The following is a 22,584-nucleotide window of genomic DNA, read 5'->3' as shown; positions in this document are numbered from 1 at the left end:
TATTGTATACTATAATAGTATACTGTTGCAGTATAACTATATACTCATATAGTATATTATATACTGTAGCAGTATACTGCTAGGTAACTGTGTTCTTCTTCGATTATTACAATATACCGTTGTAGTATATTATATACTATAACAATATACTATTGTAGTATAGCTATATACTTCTACAACATATTGTATACAATAGTAGTATATTGCTATGTAATTGTGTTCTTTTTCGATTTTCAGCTGAAAATTTCGATCTCGATCACTTCAGATCAGCTCCAACTGCGATCAAATTTCAGTATGAATTTTCAAAAGGTACTATAAGCAATATTTAATAGCAACAGAATCATAATTAAATTTTTTCAGGAAATGACTCGAACTAGAATAATTAGCGACGAGAAAATATAAAATTTATAGGGAGGGAGAGAGCATTTTGTGGCGATGAAAGGTATTCAATAGGCGATGATTTCATTCAGCAAGAGAAAATTAAACTACATGCGTGTAGTGAGTTAATTGAATTATAATTTATAGATATTGAGCAAATCTAATTTTTTGTATACACAAAATCATCACATAACTAAACAAAAACTGCTACTCCTTGCTCCCATTAATTATCAATATTTTACTTTGTGAATATTATAAAAATATAGCCTATCAGATAAATAATTTTACTTACGAAGATAGAAGCAAGAACAAAGAGAGAAAATCGATGAAAAGAGAAATAAAATGTTTCTTACTTTGGATTGAAGGAAGAAAGGTCTCATATAGGTTAGGTATAGATTCGTTGGCCCTGAAGTCTTTAAAAACTTTCTTAATGGATGAATATGTAATAATTTTATATGGGATAGACATGTATAATAGTTATTATTCAAGTGGGCATAACCGGATAATTAGTTTTAGTTTAATAGTAGACTCCATAAATTCTTCCTAAATAATCCTATACATTGACGGGGCAGAATGGGCCCGGACCTACCGACACAAATCTTGCGAGGTAAGTTTCCAAAACTTGAAAGGAAAAATAAAAAAGTTCCCCAAACGCTCCTCATATAAAAGCGCAAAAGCGGCGCCAAACGGGACTTTACCACCAATTCCAAAAGCAGATGAAGCAGGAAATTGAAGAAGAAAATGGGGGATTCTCAGACCGATTCGAACTTCTTCAGTGTTCGAATTGTTTCAATAGACTATTACATGGCCGCTCCAATTCCTGGCTTCGACATTTGTTACAGCAGTTTCCAAGGTATGCGTAACTACTCGCACGCTTGAATTAGGACGCACATCACATTTTTGTGATCGTTAATTTCGTCTTCCTTGGAACAGGTGGGAGAGTTAATGAGGTTCCTGTGATCAGAGTGTATGGTGCCACTCCAGCTGGCCAGAAGACCTGTTTGCACCTTCATGGAGTAAGAATTTTTACTTTATTCTTTACAATTTTTAGTATTTCTTATTCCAAAGACCAAACAAGTGGAGAAATAGTAGTACTTAGGTTTTGATGTATAAGGAAAATTAGACATTCAAAATTATGCCAACTATAGTTAGTAAAGTTGTCACACGATGATATTTTGGGAAATAGTGGCAGAGGATAAATTTAAGGACATTACAAGGTTAACTAATATGGATTAATATTTGGTAGATTTATTAAAAAATGTAGCGAGTGAAAGAAGGATCCCTACATAATAATTTATTTTTGATGTGGAGGAGAGAATATAATATAGTGCCAGGAAAAATCCAGTGGTGGGTGACTAAGAAGAAAGCAATTCATTCTAGGTATATAAATTCCATAAAAGATTTGTTTGAAAGAGTGATGAAAATTGTGAGAACAGTGAGAAGAGATACATGGGAGTTTCTTGGAACTATAATTTTACACCAAGGGCTTTGAGACTGAACTTGTTTACCCTAGTTATAGATTAGTCAACCAGTATTATATATGATGAGATATTGTAATGCATGCTATTTGCAGATTAAATTCTGTTAATGAGAAAATTAGCGAGGGAGTCAACCAAAAGTTAGAAATATGGAGAAACACTAAGGGAGTAAGAGCTTTAGGATGACTAGAAGTAGGATAGAACATATGCACTGCAAGATTAGACCCATAAGAAGAATGAGGTGGAATGAGATAAGATGAGATTGTAGTGTCTAAATGTTGACTATTCAGATATCTAGACTCAGTTTTCTCGGAGAATGACATAAGATGAAGATGTAATAGGTAAAGTTATGATAGGATGGATGAAATAGAGGAATGTCGTAGGAGTGCTCTGCGATATGAATATACCTAGCAAAGTGATTGGAATTGCTAGTGCTACAGCGAACATGAATGATATTTTATCAGTTCTCGACGACAAATGTTTTGATGTTGATCAAGATTTGTTTTATTATATTAAAAGGAGAGTTATCTTTCTAGTTTCGTGAAAAATTATCATTTTCAACAAGATGCTTTAATCCTTTGAGTAGGATTATAAGAAGGATCTTATAAGAAGGGGGGTGAATTGTTATTTGCTGTTGGCACGTTCTAATTAAAAAAAAGATTGCATGCTTAAAGGAGAAGAATGCTTGTCTGTTAAAGATTTTTTTTGTTTAATCCTGTTTTGTCTTGGCATGAAATATTCTTTGCCACCCTTCTCATAAAAAGTTGTTGACATGAAATTGAACAAGTTAACTTTTCCATACAGAATATTTGCTCTTGACTTTCTGGCTGAACTAACATGCATCATGTTGCAGGCTCTGCCTTATTTTTATGTTCCATGGTCAGATCTCTTCCTCCAATCAGATCAAAAAGGTAAATGTACCTTTTAATTTCTCTCTCTTTTTTTCCGGGCCCATGGTGTGGAGAGTTAGAGGAAGGGGAACTGGTATGTGTTTGATCCCAAAACTCGTTACTTATAAGAGGAGAAACTGTTTATTGGAATGCCTTTATTTTGGTTAATCCAAAAAGAAGTTTCAAATTTCATCTAAAAGAAAAAAGGAAGTTTCAATTGGAAAATGTTAAAAACTTTTGGAATGCCTTGAGTTATGCACTTTGAGTGATTTTCATTAGGTTTTTGTAGTATGAAACTCTGGGGTGCGTTAGTAGTTCACCTAGTGTGTAGAATGTAATCAGCACAAGTAAACACAAAATTGGGCAGGTATAATAAATTTTAGAGGCTGACTGGATAATTTCGTTTCTACTAACATTGATCTTTCACTATGTTTCTTGTATTTAATTTTCTGGATTCAAGATCGGCTAGGGAGTGAATGCACGAATGCTCTAGCTCTTGCTCTTGAGAAGGCGCTCAAGGTAAGTCTGATCGCAGTGGAGTGTCATCTAAGCATTTGAATTTACAGGTGACACTTTTCTGCAAATTGCTGCTTCAACTTATGCATGAACTTGTTTTAAATTTTCTTTCAGCTTAAAGGCAATGCTGGCTCAAAACGTCAACATGTCCATGGCTGCAGCCTTGTACGAGCAAGGAAGTTTTATGGTTATCATTCTTCTGAGGAACTGTTTGTGAAGATCTATCTGTATCCTATGATTTTACCTTGTGCCAGTGATTGTTTGCTGAGAATTAATGTAATTAGGTGGTAAACAGGCATAGTAAATTCAATAATAAGTATGGCTAGGTGTTCCTCTGTCTCTTTTTTTTTTTTTCTTCAAGCCTTGGGGTTCGTTAAATAACTTTCCCTGGATAGTCATTCAACCTGCTATGGAATGAAGCTTCTTATTCTTTTAGGATGACTAGTAAAGAGTTTAGTATGTAGTTTTCTTATACTCTCTCCATCTCATTTTATACATGCTGGTATGATTTTCACGAAGTTTTTAGTGTAAAATGCTGGAATGATTATTATATCGAGCCTGGTAGGGAAGCGTTTAAGGCGTGAAAAATTTAAGAGTTGCTTGAGAAGATGTAACTTCAAATTTGAAGTAATATAAACTTGTATTACTTCATGTAACTTCAAATTTGAAGTAATATAAACTTGTATTACTTCATATTAGTTTGAATTTCTGGACAAAAAAATGCTTTCATTGTAGGAACGAGGTAATATTTTTGGGATGCACCAAAATAGAAAGCAGGTCAGATAAAATGAGACACATAATATTGCTTGAGAAACTATTTGGTGTTGTGCTCATGTCTTTATTTATTTTGAGGTTTGCCTATGAGTTCCTTGACATAAATATAAGCTATCATCCACAGGATGTCTCGCGTGCTGCCAATCTTCTTCTGGTACGTGTTATGAGTCCTTATTATTCTAGGTATTTTGGTCAAACATAACAGAGCTAACATTTGCTTACATCCGAAATTTCCTAACATCGTGCCTTTGTGATTCGTGATGTAGAAATTTAGGCAAGACATATTTTTACGTGATAAGGTGCATGTTATAGTTTCTCTTTTTGTAGGTTTTCAACTTTTTGATATATGGGCTTTTTTTTGGCCCAAACATTTAATAAAATTTATTACTTTAACTAGAGTTTGATATATCGCCAGTCTCTTGCATTAAAGTAAGATATATTCTTGGTGCATGTTACGTTTTTTTTTTGCCCAAACATACTTCACCAGTCTCATGCATAATCTTAACTAGAGTTTTTTTTTCTCACACTGTGGTGCTTGGTCTACACAAAAATAGTTAATTTATTCCTTGGTAAATTAGAGTGTGATATATCTGCTAGCTTAATGTTGTTACTGGCAAAGAAACACCTGTCTCCTTGACACCTGAAGTTTCTCTCAATGCCCTTAATACCTTAGGAATTGAAGGATGGGCAATCATTTTATATTTTATTGTTATCATTAAATTTTTCTGTTCCTTTTATGCAGGGAGGTGCAGTAATGGATAAGTCATTACAGCCCCACGAATCTCATATACCTTTCCTTCTTCAATTCCTGGTAACTACCTTTTAATTCATGGATAGTAAACTCCTATATGACATACTAAAGTGATGGGGGTTAAAATTTTTCCAGGGGCAGTGGGAAAGTTCTATCTCAAGCATATATCAAGTTTAGAAGTACTTAAAAGGCGAATAGAGATGTAAAAATTGTTAATTGGGCAGTTAGACAAACTAGTATTCGCAGCAAGTTCATCTTGTGATGATCACCTGTGCATTAAAGCAATTGACTGTTTTACTTGGCTCTCTTTGTGAATATCAGAAGCTATAGGCTCTTTTTGTAATTTTTTGTTGGTGTTATTCTTGAGGTCCCCGTGTCAGATCTCAAACTGATATCAGAACATGTTTCACCTGTTATTTTATTCTATTGTCAACCGCTGATTCTTAGTTTCAGAAATCTAGGTTGATTACTCAAAACTAAGAAAGCAAACTGTAAATATATTGTTAAATTTGAAAAATAAGTGATTCAAAACTAAAAAAGTAAAGTAGTTGACTCTTAAGAAGAAATGTTTTAGTGATTTCCCAAAACTAAGAAAGCAAACTGTCTGATCTCTTTCTTTCTTTTTTATTTCAGATTTTGTGGTTAACTGAAAATATTTACATCAAGATATGCTGCTGTGTACTTGTCTCCATATATCATGATAGTTTACTTTTACGATTTTCTTTTTGGGTAGACTCTCGTTGTTAATAACTGGTGGTGTTGGACATGCACTGAAGTATGAAGATATGGCATCTTAGTTCCTAAAATTTCTGCATAGGTGGATGTCATATACTATCTTTACAAGTGCATTAGAATGCAGCCTTACTTTCTAATAGAATTTGAGATTCCCTTGCTTAATTCTCTCTCTGGCTTAGTTATAACATGTTCTCTTCCCTTTCATGCATAAAACGTGCAGGTTGACTATAACTTGTATGGGATGGGTCATCTACATGTATCAAAGATGAAGTTCCGCAATCCAATACCAGATACTTTCTCTCCAAGAAAGGCTAAATGCTTTGACAGAAGAAGGTATTCTGATATGTCCACTTCCATGACTGCAGAGTTTCAGGTAAAAGTGCATTCACACTACAGTAGATACATGTTCTGTTAGTTTAATCCTGCTACAAATTAAAGCATAAAATATTGATTACCCAGTGTCACGGGAACTTTCTATTAGGTTGATTTAGGTGGTGAGGCTTGTTTCAACACACCAATTTGGGTGTCTTCTACAATTCCGGACAATTGGATATGGACAGGCTCTAGTCAGGCTGATCCTTCAACAGATCCGGATATCCCTAACATTAAGCGACAAAGTATCTCTGAACTTGAAGGAGATGCTATTGTTGATGGTTGGTTGGTTTTCATGACTTGATAGACAACTTTTATGTATTTGCACCTTTGGCTTAATTGCTAAGTTCGTTATATGCTTATGCAGCAATTCTGAATCAGCAGTTTATATCCTGTATGTCCCTTTCACAGACCAGCTCCCAAGAGAAAATGGTTCAGTCACTAATACCAATTTGGGAGGTTTGTCAATAGCCAAGTTTATTGAGGTCCATTTGATTTTTTATTTTATTGAGGTCCATTCGATTTTTTAAATCATTCTGGTGTATTTTATATGCTATTTTCTTGTATCAGGAGGAGTTTGCAAGGAATGGGGTGCACGAAGTGGGCTTGCCTCCTGATCCTGGTAAACCCCTTCGAGATGATGTCTTGAGAACACTTTCTCATGGGCTTGGATATGAAGAGATTCTAATGGAATTAAGCAATGATGTGAACACTTCTTCTGATATTCCGCAGTCAATCAACTCATCAATGAATGATGGGAGCGTTGCCAAACATGTACATTGTGGCTCTTTAAATAGTATACGGGAACCATCCCGATGCTCAGAAGAAGGGTTATTTCAAGATCATGTTGTTGTTGAATCAAGGGAGAAAACGGATGCATGTCCCAAGCAGATGTTAGCTGATAAATTGAAAACAGCTGTTTCCGTGGTACCATCACAGGATTTGAAGGTAAATTAGCTCCTGGTTAACTCTTGCTCATTCTATGCAAGATGGATTTTGTTTTAGATGTTGTTACTTTGTTTACTAGGGCTCATGCTTTGCTTGGATGTGATCTCTGGTTGGACATGCTGAGCATTTTTTTATTTTGTTTTTCTTTGCATTACATTTCTTAGCTCTTCCAAGTAACCAATTCGTAATCTTCAGAATCCATTTCTGATTCATATTGTTTGCAATTTAGGCTTCAGATCAGGATGCCTTGAGACTTCTAAATTGGCTTGCATCTTCTCAAGCTTCAGAGGACATAAACTCCGATGATGACCTTGCTCGGGAAATCATTTTGAGTCCTTTAATGCCAGCAGCGACTATTAATACGGTGTTGGAGAAGGCAAATGTGGCCTATGAGAATGAATCTCAGCAAGAGTGTGAGGACATTCTTGATTCTGTTCATGGTTGTCATTTTGAAGAATTAGACAAAAAAGCTTCTGAGTCCATCAGCAGTGATCGTTCGTGCAGAAGTTCGCCGGCTGTGATGATTCCTCAGCTGGATGGCTCCAATGATGATCCAAGCCCACATAGAAAACTCGGAACATCTTCCCAAGCAGATTCATTGAATAATGCTAGTTTAGCCATTAGCAATAAACACAAAAAGAAAAAACCAGGATGGTGCTCTTTACCCATTTCTTTGGGTCAAAATGTGAATGATTGTTCACATCCAAATCCAGCTAACACATCTAGCAATCACATTTGTGGCGAAAGAGATGACAGAGGAACTTCTTCTCACATGAGTTTTAACAAATACCCTAATTTTCTAACGGGAAGTTTGAATGCATCTGCTAATTGTGAAATGGAAGCTAGTATGATAGTTGAATGCTCTACGCGTGATTTGATGAGGGTAAAAAGATCCTATCATGCTGAGTCTCCTGAGTATGAAAATCAGGTAAAAAAAGTACAACTTGGTGCAAAAGGAAAAGAAGATTCTTTTCTTTATGCAGAATCCAGACATGATGAGAAAGAGAAAATGCCTCTTGATTCCTTGATATCTCGATCAGCATTCACGGATCAACCAAAAGAATGTCATGAGAGGAACTCATGTCTTGCACTTCAGATGCAGGCTGATCCTGGTGATATCAAAGCTGACAAATCTAATTGTCCTTCATATGGTAAGTTGCCTCTTTCATCCTGCTCTCTGCTGGCAAATGCATTAAAAGATGGAGTGTTTCTTTCTTCTGAAGGACCTCATGTTGATGTTGTCAGCAGAACATCTGCAAGTTTGCAAAATTATGGAACTAGTGATGCATCCACCTCACAGGGGACTAAAGAACTATTCCAGCTTCCTGATGTTGAGAATAAAAAATCTGCCATTTACATGGGAAGCTGTGGATGCTCTAGTCGCGAAAATGTTGACAGCTGTGTGAAATGTACTAAAACTTCAAATTCTGATCTTTGTGCTTCTGTATTTGCTCCATATTCTCAGTTCGCATCTGAAACTGAAGGTAAATTTACTGGTTTTGGGAAATTGCTGCAAAAAAATGCAGTAGGTTTAAGTCAATCTCCTGTTGGTCCTAATAGTCCAACATCTGCAGTAACTGGTGTATCTGGTGACTCTGTGGAACTTATAGGCATGACCTTCATCAAGAAACCTCCTAAGGTGGAGTTCACAGATGAACCTGGACGGAATGCTCAGTTAGCATGTGGTGCCCCTAGTTACCATGTGGGGAACAAGAGAAATAAAACAAGGACATGTGCCAAGGATAGAGGTTTAAATGAATGCTCCCCTTTCTTTGAGGGGAAATGCCTAGCAGGAGAAAAGATTTGCAGTACTAGTTCTGGAACAAGCAACTACATTCATTGTCAAGACAACATGTTGGGTGTACCCATTCACTATCAAAATGATGGGTCTTATTTATACATGCTGACTCCTGTATATTCACCACCACGAAGTGAATGTGTTCAACAATGGCTGTCACTTGATTGTATAGAATCTTCTAAAATGAATGTAGTTTCTGGTCCACCAGTGTACCCGTCAATAAAGGTTTGCTCTGATGATGTAGCAGAATCACAGGGTTCTCAATCCACCTTTGGTGATCAACCTTTGATGGATTCTGTCTCTGCTTCAGAACCAAATCCAAATGATCTTCAAGCTAAAGAAACTTATCAGGAAAGCAATAGTGTACTAATGAATTCTGTTTCTCCCCATGCTAGAATAAAACAACAAAATGAAGATATTATCTTGAAATGTGAACCATCAATGCGTGGCTCTCAAGATCTCTCCCAGATATCCGGTCCTGATGGAAAATCAAGGCTAACTCCTTTAAGTCAAACTGGTTTTCGGGACCCTTCTAGTATCGGTTGTGGACAGCAGTTAACAATATTGAGCATAGAGGTCCAAGCAGAATCCAGGGGTGATCTGAGACCTGATCCTCGAGTTGATGCCATAAGAATTGTTGTTCTCGTTTTCCAGGAAGATGATGATCTAAGATCTGATACTCGCGTACTTGTGCATTGCAATGGTGAATCTGTTCAAAAAGACCTTGATGGATTATCTGAGTGTAAAGTTTTCACTTTCTCTGAAGAGAGGCAAGTATTTGTTCATTTCATAAAGATGATTAATTCTTTTGACCCAGACATACTTATGGGCTGGGATATTCAAGGCGGTTCCCTTGGGTTTCTTGCTGAACGGGCTGCATACCTTGGCATTGGTTTGCTTAACAAAATATCTCGCACTCCATCAGAGGGCAATATAGTTTCTGGAGAATCTGAAGGAGGAAAACTAAGTGATGTTTTTTCTGAAGCAGTTGCAACTGACCCAATGTTTCATGAAGATGCTGCAATAATTGATGATGAATGGGGCCGAACTCACGCCAGTGGTGTCCATGTTGGGGGTAGAATTGTCCTTAACATTTGGCGGTTGATGCGTGGCGAAGTGAAGCTGAACTTGTACACGCTTGAAGCTGTGGCTGAAGCAGTGCTGAGACGGAAAGTTCCATATATTCCTACCAAGGTATTGACAAATTGGTTTTTAAGTGGTCCTGGACATTCAAGATACAGATGTATAGAGTATGTTTTAGAGAGGGCAAAGCTGAACCTTCATATCATGAATCAACTTGACGTGGTAAATAGAACATCAGAGCTTGCACGGATTTTTGGCATTGACTTTTTTTCAGTTCTTTCAAGGGGTTCACAGTACCGTGTTGAATCAATGTTTCTGAGGCTGGCTCATGCACAAAATTATGTTGCTATTGCTCCTGGAAACCAACAAGTTGCTTCTCAACCTGCCATGGAATGTATACCCCTTGTCTTGGAACCAAAATCTGGATTTTATGCAGACCCTGTTGTCGTTTTGGATTTTCAATCACTTTATCCATCTATGATAATTGCATATAACCTCTGCTTCTGTACTTGCCTTGGTAAAGTTACTTCTGCAAAAACTAATATCCTCGGTGTTAGTTCATATTCACCTGATAAAAATGTGATGCATAATTTAAAGGATGAAATACTGCTCACTCCAAATGGTGTTATGTATGTGCCTCCCAAGGTCCGGAAGGGGGTATTACCTCGCTTATTGGAAGAAATTTTAGATACTAGGATTATGGTTAAAACAGCAATGAAGAAATTGGCTCCTGGACAGCAAGTTCTTCATCGGATATTCAATGCGAGGCAACTTGCTTTGAAGCTAATAGCCAATGTGACCTATGGGTATACAGCTGCTGGATTTAGTGGACGCATGCCCTGTGCTGAGCTCGCTGACAGTATTGTCCAGTGTGCCCGTAGAACATTGGAAAGTGCAATTTCATTTGTTAACACAAATGATAGGTGGAATGCTAAAGTCATATATGGTGATACAGACAGGTATTAGTTTAAGCCGACTATCTATTTGAAATGCTTGCCAGGTTTTAAAATCTCAACAAGCAGTAATAGATATCTAATACTTGCATTGATCTTGAAATGCTACATGGTTTTGAGTTACACGAAATAACAAGGAGGTGTAATGTAATGGAAAATAATATAGAAGCCATGTAATGCAAGCTTTATTGAAACATGTAATGATGATGAAATGAGTTTATTCATGCACACACACTTGCTGGCTTGAAGATTATTTTTTATCCAATCAGTCTAGCAGAAAGTCTAATAATTTTTGTGGCTTGCCGACTTTGCACTTTTTGTGTCTGACTGAGCTACTCTGTGATCTGTAATGTCATATGTAGATAAGGGATGGTACTGGAATTGGTAACTAAGTTAGGATTGCCAAATAGTTTAGGACATGAGGGATGGTACTGGAACTGATAAGGGATGGTACTGGAATTGATAAGGGATGTCTATATTTAGGACATAATCAAGTTCTCACTAGCATGTTTTGATTGCACTGTATGAGATGTTTTTCATTTCAACGACCATCTGAGAGTTACCTAGTACCTGTCGCTGGTGAGAGGTCGCAGGTATCCGATGGAATTAGTCGAGGTGCCGGCAAGCTGGCCCGGACACCACAATTATCAAAAAAAAATAAAAAAATTCAACGACCATCTGATCTTGTCTGTGAATGCTACTGGAAATTGGTTGTTGATTTTTGGCTATAAAGCAGTTTTGAAGTGTCCATGTATAGTACAAAATCAAGTCCGCAGTAGCATGTTTTGACTGCATTTTGTATGAGATATTTCTGAGTTTAGAAACATCTGATTTTGTCAGTGAATTCTTTTGGAGAAGGATTCAGAGAGAGACGTTGAAATGTAGACTAGAAGTTCAGCAACCAGCTTTTGCTGATTCGCTGTCAAATCAAAACGTAGTTTATTCTATTGCAATATGAAGCACGAGCTGTTAAGTTATTTCATTTTCTTTGTAGCATCTTTGTTCTCCTCAAAGGATACATGTTAAACAAGCTTACAAGTATGCCACAAAGGTTGCACCTGTAATGAACCCTTATACAGTCACATTAGAAAAGGAAAAAACATGGATTCATTCATCAGATTTGATGTGTTGCCCTTGATAATTTAGAGTTCATTTCTCCCAGTATTGTTTTGTTCTCGTTCTTCAAGGTTGATCCATGCTTTTGTTTTCGCAGCATGTTTGTACTCCTTGAAGGACGGTCCATTGAAGAAGCTTTTAGAATTGGTCATGAAATTGCATCAGAAGTAACTGCAATGAATCCAAATCCAGTCACGTTAAAGATGGAAAAGGTTTACGATTCGTGCTTCCTCCTTACTAAGAAACGATATGTTGGTTATAGTTACGAGAACCTTGGCCAAAGCAAACCAGTGTTTGATGCTAAAGGTATTGAGACAGTACGAAGAGATACATGTGGGGCTGTGTCCAAGATAATGGAGCGCTCTATAAGAGTCTTTTTTGAATATAAAGATATTGAGAAGGTAATCTTCATGTGTACGGACCTATGTGGCTTCCTTCAGTGTTATTAAATTCGTTGAATATTTAAAATCAACAAAGTTAGAGAACATGCTTGAGTAGTGCTAGGGGCTCTATAGCAAGTTCTGCCAGATAAGGACATGTCTGTCAATGGCTTATCATACACATTTTTCAGGCATTTTACTAACCATCTTCTTTGCATGATGCCAGTCTAAGCAGGGTAAAATTTCCCTACGTGTACATGGCATTGTCATAGTATCAATAGGCAAAATGAACAGTGTCGAGCTGATGTTAAGCAACAGTTATGGTAGAGTAATATGACTGATTTCTATCTAATCTTCTCTAGAACCAGGCGGGTATTTGACGTTAAGCAGTCTTCTTTTTATGTGTATATGCTTGTTAGGTGTTCGCTGAATATTTATCTTCAGTCCTATAAATCTCATCATAACCATAGCATCATACTCCTTCAACCCTCTAGAGTATGAAGTATAACTTACATTGATTGCTAAGCCCTGAAGGAAATCCCTTCTGAAGCGATTTTATACAGAGTACTCCAGATGAACATCGCTTACCTGCATGCACCTCTTCCATTTGGGGATGCGGATGATTTGTGTTGCCGACCCAACTAGTTTGCCTTGAAATGTAGTTGATCTTACTTATCTGTATGGTGAATGCTATTTGTGAATCCTATGTTCGGAAGCTGTAAAACACCAACGAGAGGAAGTATTACAACAGCTCAAGCCAGTTCAATTTAAAGTACTCCCAGTAAATTACTAGATACCCTTTTTCTGTTCGGCTTGAAACAGTTATTGTTAATGCCGTCAGTTTGATGTGTATGTTCATGGGAATTCTAAACTATGTAGTATCTATTAATTCTGTTTTAAATGCTTTTTATGTGTGCACAGGTGAAACATTACTTGGTGCGTCAGTGGAAAAAGATTATATCAGGCAGAGTATCTCTTCAGGATTTTGTCTTTGCAAAAGAGGTACGCTTAGGCACCTATTCTGCACAGGCTTTTTCACTTCCACCAGCAGCAATTGTTGCCACTAAGGCAATGAGAGTCGACCCTAGGGCAGAACCTCGGTATGCAGAGAGAGTACCTTATGTTGTGGTTCATGGTGAACCTGGTGCCAGGCTGGCTGATGTCGTGGTAGATCCCTTGGATCTTCTTTCGATTGATTCACCTTACAGGTTGAATGACATATATTATATCAAGAAACAGATAATCCCAGCTCTGCAACGAGTATTTGGGCTCGTTCGAGCTGACTTGAATCAGTGGTTTTCAGATATGCCTCGTCCGGAGCGGGAGGCTGCTGGTAAACGTCACCCATTTGCTGCAAATGCGCACAGAACTAGAATTGATTATTACTATATGTCAAAACATTGTATCCTATGCGGTGAGTTGATCCAGGCATCTAGTTACGTCTGTCAAAACTGTTCCAGAAACGAAGCTGTAGTTGCAGCTGCATTAACAGGAAGAACTTCAATATTGGAAAGAAACATCCAACACCTTGCTGCTGTGAGTATCTAACTCATTGAGCATTATCTTCTTTTTATAAAATTGATATTGGTACATGTTAGCACAAAAACATATGGCTCCGCAAAATCTGGGTTGATAATGATCCTTTTTTCTTCTCCCCCTACCTGCTTATTGAGCTTCTCCTTTCTTCCTTTATATTTGTCATCGATAGAACCATGATAATGATCCACTAAACAGAACACATTTTTTCCTGGGAAATTCCCCCCTTGGGCTACAATATTTTAAAATTTTCTTACACTTCGCAGCATGTTATCTCTGATATGCATGCTTATGATTATTACATCCTTCTAGATATGTCGGCACTGTGGAGGAGGAGATTGGCTTGTAGAAAGTGGGGTGAAATGCATATCTCTTGCATGCTCTGTTTTCTACGAAAGGAGGAAAATCCAGAAAGAACTGCGATCTCTTTCTGCTGTTACTACAGAAGCAGGTTTTTATCCCAGTTGTGTCGTGGAATGGTTCTAACTAATGCGTCTTCTGCGTCAAAGATGTAGTGTGAAGGGTATTTAGGTATCTAACGAACAAAATTTATACATATGTTGTACCACATTATATGAATTTTTTGTAAATATAAATGTATGTACTTTCCCTAGTAGATCTTCTAATAGTCCTGTAAAATAAATTAAGCCTTGTATACTACGAATCTGATTTTCATCGGAGTATTTAGTAATGGAACATGTAATTCAAATGTTGTAAAGAAATTTGTATTTTCCTGACAAAAAATAAAAGTTATTCTTGTGTGGTAAGTTGATGTCTGGGAATCCGGTTCTGCTACACCATATGATTATCATCGGATAATGACTCAAGAATGTAGTTGGCAGTGGCCACCAGATCTTTGCCATTTATCTTTTTATTATCTAAGAATAAAAGAAAACCTGAAAAATGTTCCGTAATTATAGAATTAATGGCATAGAAGTATTTAGTTCCTTGTCGAAACTCCTAGCAACCTTGGTACTGTGGTACACTGTTTAAAAGGCTTTTTTGCGACTCGCCTCGGGGCTCGCCCCGGGGCGGGGCACTATCAACACATCTTGAGACTTATGTGTGAGACTTAGTTCTCTGAGGCTTACGCCCCTAGGCGCCCGACGGTGCGCCCTAAACACGCCTAACGCTCAACGTTCGGGACTCGCCCAATAGTTCTTGTGCAAATCATATGTTGAATTCACTAATTTGCACTGTTAACTGTCAAAATTCTTTAACAAATGAATGATTAAAGTTCTTTTTATCTATAGAAATATGAAAATTGTGAATAACTCAAATAACGAAATATATTATTGTATACTTACTAATTGGGAACATCGTGAGGGTGAATATCATTTGAATATTTCTTCTAAAAATAGATAACCAAAATTTATTTCTTTACTTGATAGATCTTCATGTCTTAGTTCTATATCTCTCAAAATTATCATAAATTTAAATTATCATAAATTTTTTATTATACTATTTAAAAATAATTTTATGTTTACTTATGACGGAGTAATATTTTAAATTACAATATTAAAAAATTTATTGTGTATTACTTTTAAAGAGGTAAAATATGCAGTTTGATAACATTTTTGAAGAAATTATAATTTTTAATTATTTGAAAGTTAAGAGATTGGAGTTAATTTATATTTCATAGTAACTTTAAACGTATTGTATTATTTATACTTGTAAAATATGCTAAATATTTTATTTTATATGATTTTCTTTAATTCTTTTTAGTTTTCTTGAATTTTTAATGCATCCTTTATATTGTATTGTGTTGTAATGCTATATTATTAATTCATAAATTTAAAAATATTAAAGATCTGTGGGGCTTACGTCCCATGTCTCGAAGCTTTCGCCTCGCCCTTATTAAGTAAAATGCTCCGTTTCACGCCCTCGCCTTTTAAAACATTGTTGTGGTAGTGGTACACACATCTTGTCAAGCAGTTTGTGCGCTTCTCGGGTTAGCTTGTCAGGTGAATGTACGTAGTGGATGTATCTGTTCTTTTGAATTGTCTTTGTCCGTAGCTGCCATTTAGTTAAACTATTCAAAGTTCCCTTTGTTTAATACTTGTTGACTACCTAGAATTTTTAAAGCGACATCTAATAGCAGACGGAATGGAGAAATTGAAGGAGATAATGATCAATATCAAAACGATCATATCTTATTGATTTAGCTAGTGGTAGATGTTTAACTCAAAAGATATTGGGATCTTTGAATAAATTAATTTAAGAAAATGAAGGGGTAAATCTTAGCTAAGTATAATAACCTCTAGAACAAAAGATACACAAGGTGAATACAGAAGGTGATATTTCTTGGCCTCATCAAGATGAATCCTCAAACAGTAATGACATCAATTGCTTATGTAAGCAAGTATCACAACAAAGTGTTCTTAGTTGGAAAAATACAGAAGAAGCCACTTACAAGGTGGTTGTCTTTATGCAATATATATAAGGGTCAAACCCCTTCTAAGCCCTAAAAGACAAATCATAGAGAATATTCGAAAGAATATTCCTAATGCCTGCGAATGGACCTACACTACTGCAAAGGTCGTACAGTCTCTTGTTCGCTCGTCTGTCGTCCCTTGCAGGATGTCGAGCTATGAGGATCTCGCCGCTTGTCGTACTCATCAACATTCGTGGTCGTCCAAATTTGGACCCATACAGTTAGTCCCTCCGCTTGTCGAGGTTGCAACTTGGTGCGTCCTCGATAAGCGGACACCACTCGCTCTTATGGAGAAATTTGGTCTTACAATGCGTTACGGCTTGGCCAATAATGGGCGGTCAGCGTGCTCAGCAAGACACCAGATAATGTATTTTATCGGGAAATGATGTCATCTCCACGTGCGTCATCATTATGCGTGTTTTCGAGATAGGGGTTGAGGGCTTGCCGCTTCGATTTCGGTGCCACTCTGCAACCTTCCGCTTCGATTCTGGCGCCACCCAATCCTATAAATAGGTGGAGAGTTTGTTTTTTTCAAAAACTCTTGGCCATTTCGTTTCTGGTTATCCTTTCTCATTCCTCCCGAGTTTGTTCTAACAACCTTCTGCTTCTTCTTCTCCCATTCTTCGTTCACAACCTTCTCTATTGTTTTAACACCTTTTTCATCGAAGAAATGCCAAGAACAGATCGATCTCGTGAGGGGGTTTCTGAGGCCGCCCCGTTGTATGTGGCGCTCCCCTCTGGCAGTGAAGATATGATGGTGGAGAGGGGGATAGTTTTCCCACTGTGGAGGAGTTGCTGCCGAGACACCCCATGTCTCGAAGCAACTTCCTCAAGGATCCTCCTTCTACTCCTGCCCCGTGCTCTCTGAAACGGAACAAGTTCACATTAACGCTCTCCGTACAAAGTATAACATCCCCGTTCATGTTGACATGGTTCCAGCGGGAAGGGACTTCGTGGAAGTCCATAGGCCTGAGTACTGTGCTTTTTATAAGTACCCTTTCGTGATTAGTCATTCTTTCCCCCTCCTTCCGTTAGTGGAAGAGTTTTGTAGATTCTATCAAGTTTGCCCGGCGCAATTTTTACCGTACACACTTAAGATACTTCTGTTGTTGACAAAGTATACGGAGTTGGCGGGATGCGAGGTTACTATCCACTACCTCTTACACCTATTCTCGACCAGTTTCCATAGAGGCACTATGGTGAATTTGAGGCACCGTGGAACAAAAGGGCTGGTGGTTGGGACCGACAACTTAGCAAGTCACAAGTTTTGGCATAAGTACTTTTTTGTCAAAACCGAACACATTGTTTCCGACCCCGCCAGGTTCCCGGAGTGGTGGAACGAGACTCGTAAGTGTCGCCACTTATTTTACTCTTTCTTTTCCTCTTCATTCATTATAGGGTTTGTTTGCTTCTCGTTTGTAGCTATGGGGCGTCCATCCCACCCTATTGCAGGTATAAGGGATTGGGTAGCCCGTCTGTTGCCCCATGCAACGGAGACCCAAGATTGGCCTGCCTTCGTAAAACGTTACGGCCCGAGAGTTTCATTTGGTAAAAATTTTCCCCTATATCACTTCGTTGGTTATACAATGCCATCTATTGATTTGACTCTTCATGACGACAGGTCGAGGAGCTTCCAGGCGGAGGGCCCTAGTCCCTGCATTCTGACAGGCTGTCGCTGCTGCAGGAATGCAGTTTACTTTGACTGAATCTGTTCGAGGGGGTGGTCCTCAGCCGATTCAAATGGAAGGTCCCTCTCGGGATATGGTCGTGAGGGAGAAGGCATCTTCCGTACCGACCCTTCACCTCTTGGACAAATCCTCTAACGGGGACGAGTTGTTACTGAGAAAAAGGAAGGGAGTGGAGCTTGTGAAGTATGTGCCCGTGGACGTTGGTAGAAGTAGGGTGGGTATGTCGCAGACGGCACCTGTGGCCACATTTATGGCTGACGCCGTCTTAGCGGGGAGGTCTCCCCAAACGGAAGTGGTTTACCCAGGAGCCGGCATCGTGCGCTCCATTGAGGGTGGCGCGTCATCCAACATTGGAGGAGGCCTGCGCGTCGAAGGTGAAGGCTCGGGTTCAGATGTCGACCCGAAGGATGTTCGTGAGTTTGTAGGGTGCCATACTCATGTGGAGGTCAGAGTGGAAGGGTCTGATCGTCATATAGTTGTCCCATGTGACTACAACCTGTTATCGAACTGCGATCAAGTGGCGTCTGTTTTAGCCCTTCTATGTGCTGCCCCCGAGAGCGAGGTGCTTAGGGCGATGAGTGACATGGAGTTGTCTCAGAACGTCGCCGGCATGGCCTTGCGGGTAGGTGTCTTTCTTTTCCTTTTCGTCGTTGGGTTTGCATTGTTATTGTCGACTTGTATTTTTGTCTTAACTTCTTTCTTCTTATGCTAGACCCTTATCATAGAGACCGAGCGCGAGCACTGGGAAAGGAAAAGGACGGCCATCTACGAGAAGATGTCTTCCAAATATCAACAATATCGCGCTAAGCATCGTGCAATGACCGACATTTATAATCAGGACCCTAATTTTCAACTATTTCACGAGGGACTTAAACATAGGGAAGACCAACTGGCGCACAAGGTCGAGTCTGAGGGAGCAAGATGAGGAACTTATGAAGGCCGTCGCCCGCAACAGTGAACTTGAGGCCTCCCTTAAGGTGAAAGAAGATGAGCGTGAGTTAAGTAAAGGGGTGATGGCCGAGAATGCCGACTTGCAAGAAAAGGTGGCCAGTTTGACCGCTGAATTGGGTACGAAGGCGGTGGATATTGATGGGCTTAAGGGTGAGTTGAGTGTCAGTGTCGATAAGCTGGCGACTGCTATTTATGAAATGGCAGCCTTGGAAAATACCCTCCATGTCTGTAGGTCGGAGCTGACCAAGGAGAAGTAGGCATCCGAGTTTAAGGTAGCAGGGCTTTAGAAGCGTGTTAAGGAGTTGGAGGCGGAGCTATCCATACTGAATGGGCAAGTGGCGTCGTTGAGAGCAGAGGGCGCGAGTCGACGCTCGCAACCTTCTATGTCTCGTGCTTCGGCCGAACCTGTCGTGCCTCATCGTTTATACGAGTTGTAGGTTCATGCTGAGGCCCGACTCGATGCGTACAAGGCTCTTCATGTTAACAGGAGGGCATCTAAACTAGAACTCCAGGGTGTGCGTACAGAAGCTCGTGCAGCTCATGAGGCATGCGGATATGACCCTCTTACGCCCGACGGGGAAGACATCAACTCTGATGATGCGAACCGTCTTACCTCTGACTCTTGGTATAAAGATGCGTATCCTGTCGGGGATTATGTGTAATTTTTGGTTTGTACTTATTTTTTGCTTCAGGATTTTTGTAAGGGCATGCTTGAGCCCATTGTAAAGATAGATGCTAGTAATATTTTGTTGTAATGAAGAAATCGTTTTGTCACTTTGGTGATGATCCTTGTAATTTTTGTGACATCACGGGTACTCATCGATTTGTTAAGCCGATTTTGCTCCGGGTGAGGTCAGGTCCTTTTCTTTTGGCGATGACCTTAGCCTTTGGGATGCTACTCTCGAGCTAGCGTCGAGGTGGTATCCCATCATAGTTCAAGGGAAGTCGGATTTGTTTGTCGTCAATGGCCTTAGCCATTGGGATGTTACCTTCGAACTGGAATCAAAGTAGGATCCCATTGTAGTTCGAGTGAAATCGAACTCGTTTTTATCGATGGCCTTAGCCATTGGGATGTTACCTTTGAACTGGCATTGAAGTAGGATCCCATCGTAGTTCGAGTGAAGTCGAACTCGTTTTTCGTCGATGGTCTAGCCATTGGGATGTTACATTCGAACTGGCATCGAAGTAGGATCCCGTCATAGTTCGAGTGAAGTCAAACTCGTTTTTCATCGATGGTTTTAGACATTGGGATGTTACCTTTGAACTGGCGTCGAAGTAGGATCCCGATGTAGTTCGAGTGAAGTCGAACTCGTTTTTCATCGATGGCCTTAGCCATTGGGATTTTACCTTCGAACTGGCGTCGAGTAGGATCTCGTCGTAGTTCGAGTGAAATCGAACTCGTTTTTCATCGATGGCCTTAGCCATTGGGATGTTACCTTCGAACTGGCGTCGAAGTAGGATGCCGTCATAGTTCGAGTAAAGTCGAACTCATTTTTTGTCGATGGCCTTAGCCATTGGGATGTTACCTTCGATTGGCGTCGAAGTAGGATCCCGTCATAGTTCGAGTGAAGTCGAACTCGTTTTTCATCGATGGCCTTAGCCATTGGGATGTTACCTTCGAACTGGCATCGAAGTAGGATCCCGTCGTAGTTCGAGGGAAGTCGAACTCATTTTTCGTCGATGGCCTTAGTCATTGGGGTGTCACCTTCGAACTGGCGTCGAAGTAGGATCCTTTCGTAGTTCAAGTGAAGTCGAACTTGTTTTTTGTCGATGGCCTTAGCCATTGGGATGTTACCTTCGAACTGGCGTCGAAGTAGGATCCCGTCATAGTTCGAGTGAAGTCGAACTCGTTTTTTGTCGATGGCCTTAGACATCGGGATGTTACCTTCGAACTGGCGTCGAAGTAGGATCCCTTCGTAGTTTGAGTGAAGTCGAACTCGTTTTTCGTCGATGGCTTTAGCCATTGGGATGTTACCTTCGAACTGGTGTCGAAGTAGGATCCCGTCGTAGTTCGAGTGAAGTCGAACTCATTTTTCGTCGATGGCCTTAGCCATTGGGATATTACTTTTAAACTGGCGTCGAAGTAGGATCCCGTTGTTGTTCGAGTGAAGTCGAACTCGTTTTTTGTCGATGGCCTTAGCCATTGGGATGTTACCTTCGAACTGGCGTTGAAGTAGGATCCCATCGTAGTTCGAGTGAAGTCTAACTCATTTTTCATCGATGGCCTTAGCCAGTGGGATGTACGTTCATACGTTGGAGATTTGATTATATTCCTGTAGGAGATACATGTCGACTTTGTACATACAATGGAGATTTGGCTATCTATATCCAGTCCCTTCATTACTCGGCCTAGAGATCACGTCGGTGGGCGGGGTAATGAACAATACTTCAGGCCTCGAGACGTCCCCTTGTCGCTTTATTAAAAACCTCACCAAGAAAACCCGATTGGGATAAAACCTAGATGAGGGAAAAAGAGTACGACTTAGGTGGCGCCTCCTTTCAGAAGTGGAGGTATTTGAGATGGGCGACATTCCAATTGTTTTGAAGTAGTTTTCCTTCCATTGTCTCTAACTGGAATGCTCATTTGTTTGCTGCCGTCGTGATTTTGTATGGCCCGTCCCAATTTGTTCCCAGTTTTCCCTCATTAGAGTGTTTTGCTGCTTGTGTTTTAGCTTTGAGGATGTACTCTCCGACCTTGAGCGGTCGTACTTTGGCCTTCTTGTTATAGTACCTTTCTGCTTGTTGCTTTTGGGCTACCATTCTTACGTGGGCCATATCTCTTTGTTCTTCACTTTATCCAGATCTTATAGCCTACTTTCATCGTTGCTTGGTCCGCTTTCGCTGGAGTACCTTAAGCTAGGTTCTCCGACTTCGACGGGTATAACCGCATCAGTCCCGTAGACTAGTGAATATGGTGTCTCGCCTGTGCTGGTCTTTGGCGTAGTGCGGTATGCCGATAGTACTTCTGGCAACAGTTCCGGCCATAGCCCTTTGGCGTCCTCGAGCTTCTTTTTCAATATATTCAGTATCACTTTATTGGAGGATTAGACTTGGCCGTTATCGACGGGATGGTATGGTGTGGAGAGTATTCGCTTGATGTGCCATTTTTCAGAAAACTCGATCGTTTTCTTTCCGACGAACTTAGGTCCGTTGTCGCAGCTGATTATTTTGGGAATGCCGAAGCGGCATATTATATTTTTCCATATGAACGCGATAACTTCTTGCTCACGTATTTGAGTGTATGCACCTGCTTCCAACCACTTAGAAAAATAGTTAGTTAAAACCAAAAGGAAACGTACCTTACCTCGTCCTACCGGGAGGGGTCCGACAATATCCATCCCCCACTTTATGAATGACCATGGCAAAGTGACGGAATGCAGGAGTTCCCCTACTTGGTGTATCATAGGGGCGTACTTTTGATATTGTTCACACTTCCTGACATAATCCACAACTTCTTTTTTCATGGTAGGCCAGTAGTATCCTATGCGGATGAGGCATCGGACGAGGGTGCGGTGTCCCGTATGGGCGCCGCAGTGCCCCTCGTGTACTTTTTCTAGTACTCGCCTTGTTTGATATGGCCCAAGACACTTGGCCAGAGGCCGCCGAACGTTCTCTTGTAAAGATCACAATTTACGAGGTTGTATCTGACTGCCTGTATTCGAAGCTTTCTAGCTTCTTTTTTTATCTTGTGGGAGCATTCCATCCTGCAAATATGTTATGATACGGTTTCGCCAGTCCCATGTTAGGTTTACAGAATGTACCTCGACCTGGTCTATTGAGGAATGGAGAAGAGTGACCACGTT

General features: G+C 39.7%; 1 protein-coding gene across 3 annotated transcripts; it reads left to right on the top strand.

Annotated features, from left to right (window-relative positions):
• Window positions 1-1,007: 1,007 nt before the first annotated feature.
• Window positions 1,008-14,475, top strand: LOC104238350 (DNA polymerase zeta catalytic subunit). Of its 3 annotated transcripts, none has more exons than XM_070168432.1 (15): window positions 1,008-1,231; window positions 1,312-1,394; window positions 2,710-2,767; window positions 3,207-3,265; window positions 3,377-3,489; window positions 4,148-4,190; window positions 4,779-4,847; window positions 5,743-5,895; window positions 6,004-6,179; window positions 6,262-6,379; window positions 6,465-6,842; window positions 7,072-10,682; window positions 11,890-12,193; window positions 13,094-13,380; window positions 13,476-13,634. In XM_070168432.1, exons 1-15 carry the CDS (start codon window positions 1,120-1,122, stop codon window positions 13,507-13,509), a joined length of 5,598 nt encoding a protein of 1,865 aa, XP_070024533.1. In that variant the 5' UTR covers window positions 1,008-1,119; the 3' UTR covers window positions 13,510-13,634. The 3 variants fall into 3 exon arrangements, with proteins under 3 accessions (XP_070024533.1, XP_009790982.1, XP_070024531.1); XM_009792680.2 differs by adding an exon at window positions 14,021-14,475 and having other exon boundaries at window positions 1,010-1,231; window positions 6,004-6,175; window positions 6,262-6,353; window positions 13,094-13,708; XM_070168430.1 differs by adding an exon at window positions 14,021-14,475 and having other exon boundaries at window positions 1,010-1,231; window positions 13,094-13,708.
• Window positions 14,476-22,584: the final 8,109 nt, after the last annotated feature.

This window comes from Nicotiana sylvestris, chromosome 1 (genome assembly GCF_000393655.2).
Source record: "Nicotiana sylvestris chromosome 1, ASM39365v2, whole genome shotgun sequence".
In the NCBI taxonomy this organism is placed as follows: domain Eukaryota; kingdom Viridiplantae; phylum Streptophyta; class Magnoliopsida; order Solanales; family Solanaceae; genus Nicotiana; species Nicotiana sylvestris.
This window is presented reverse-complemented; position numbering and strand designations above follow the sequence as displayed.

Excerpts from the sequence above, each read along its gene's own strand:
- LOC104238350 (XM_070168430.1), top strand. The coding sequence starts at position 1,120 with ATGGGGGATTCTCAGACCGATTCGAACTTCTTCAGTGTTCGAATTGTT. Across the intron at positions 6,843-7,071 it reads TACCATCACAGGATTTGAAG|GCTTCAGATCAGGATGCCTT; the intron begins GTAAATTAGCTC and ends TTTGCAATTTAG. Across the intron at positions 13,709-14,020 it reads ACATCCAACACCTTGCTGCT|ATATGTCGGCACTGTGGAGG; the intron begins GTGAGTATCTAA and ends ACATCCTTCTAG.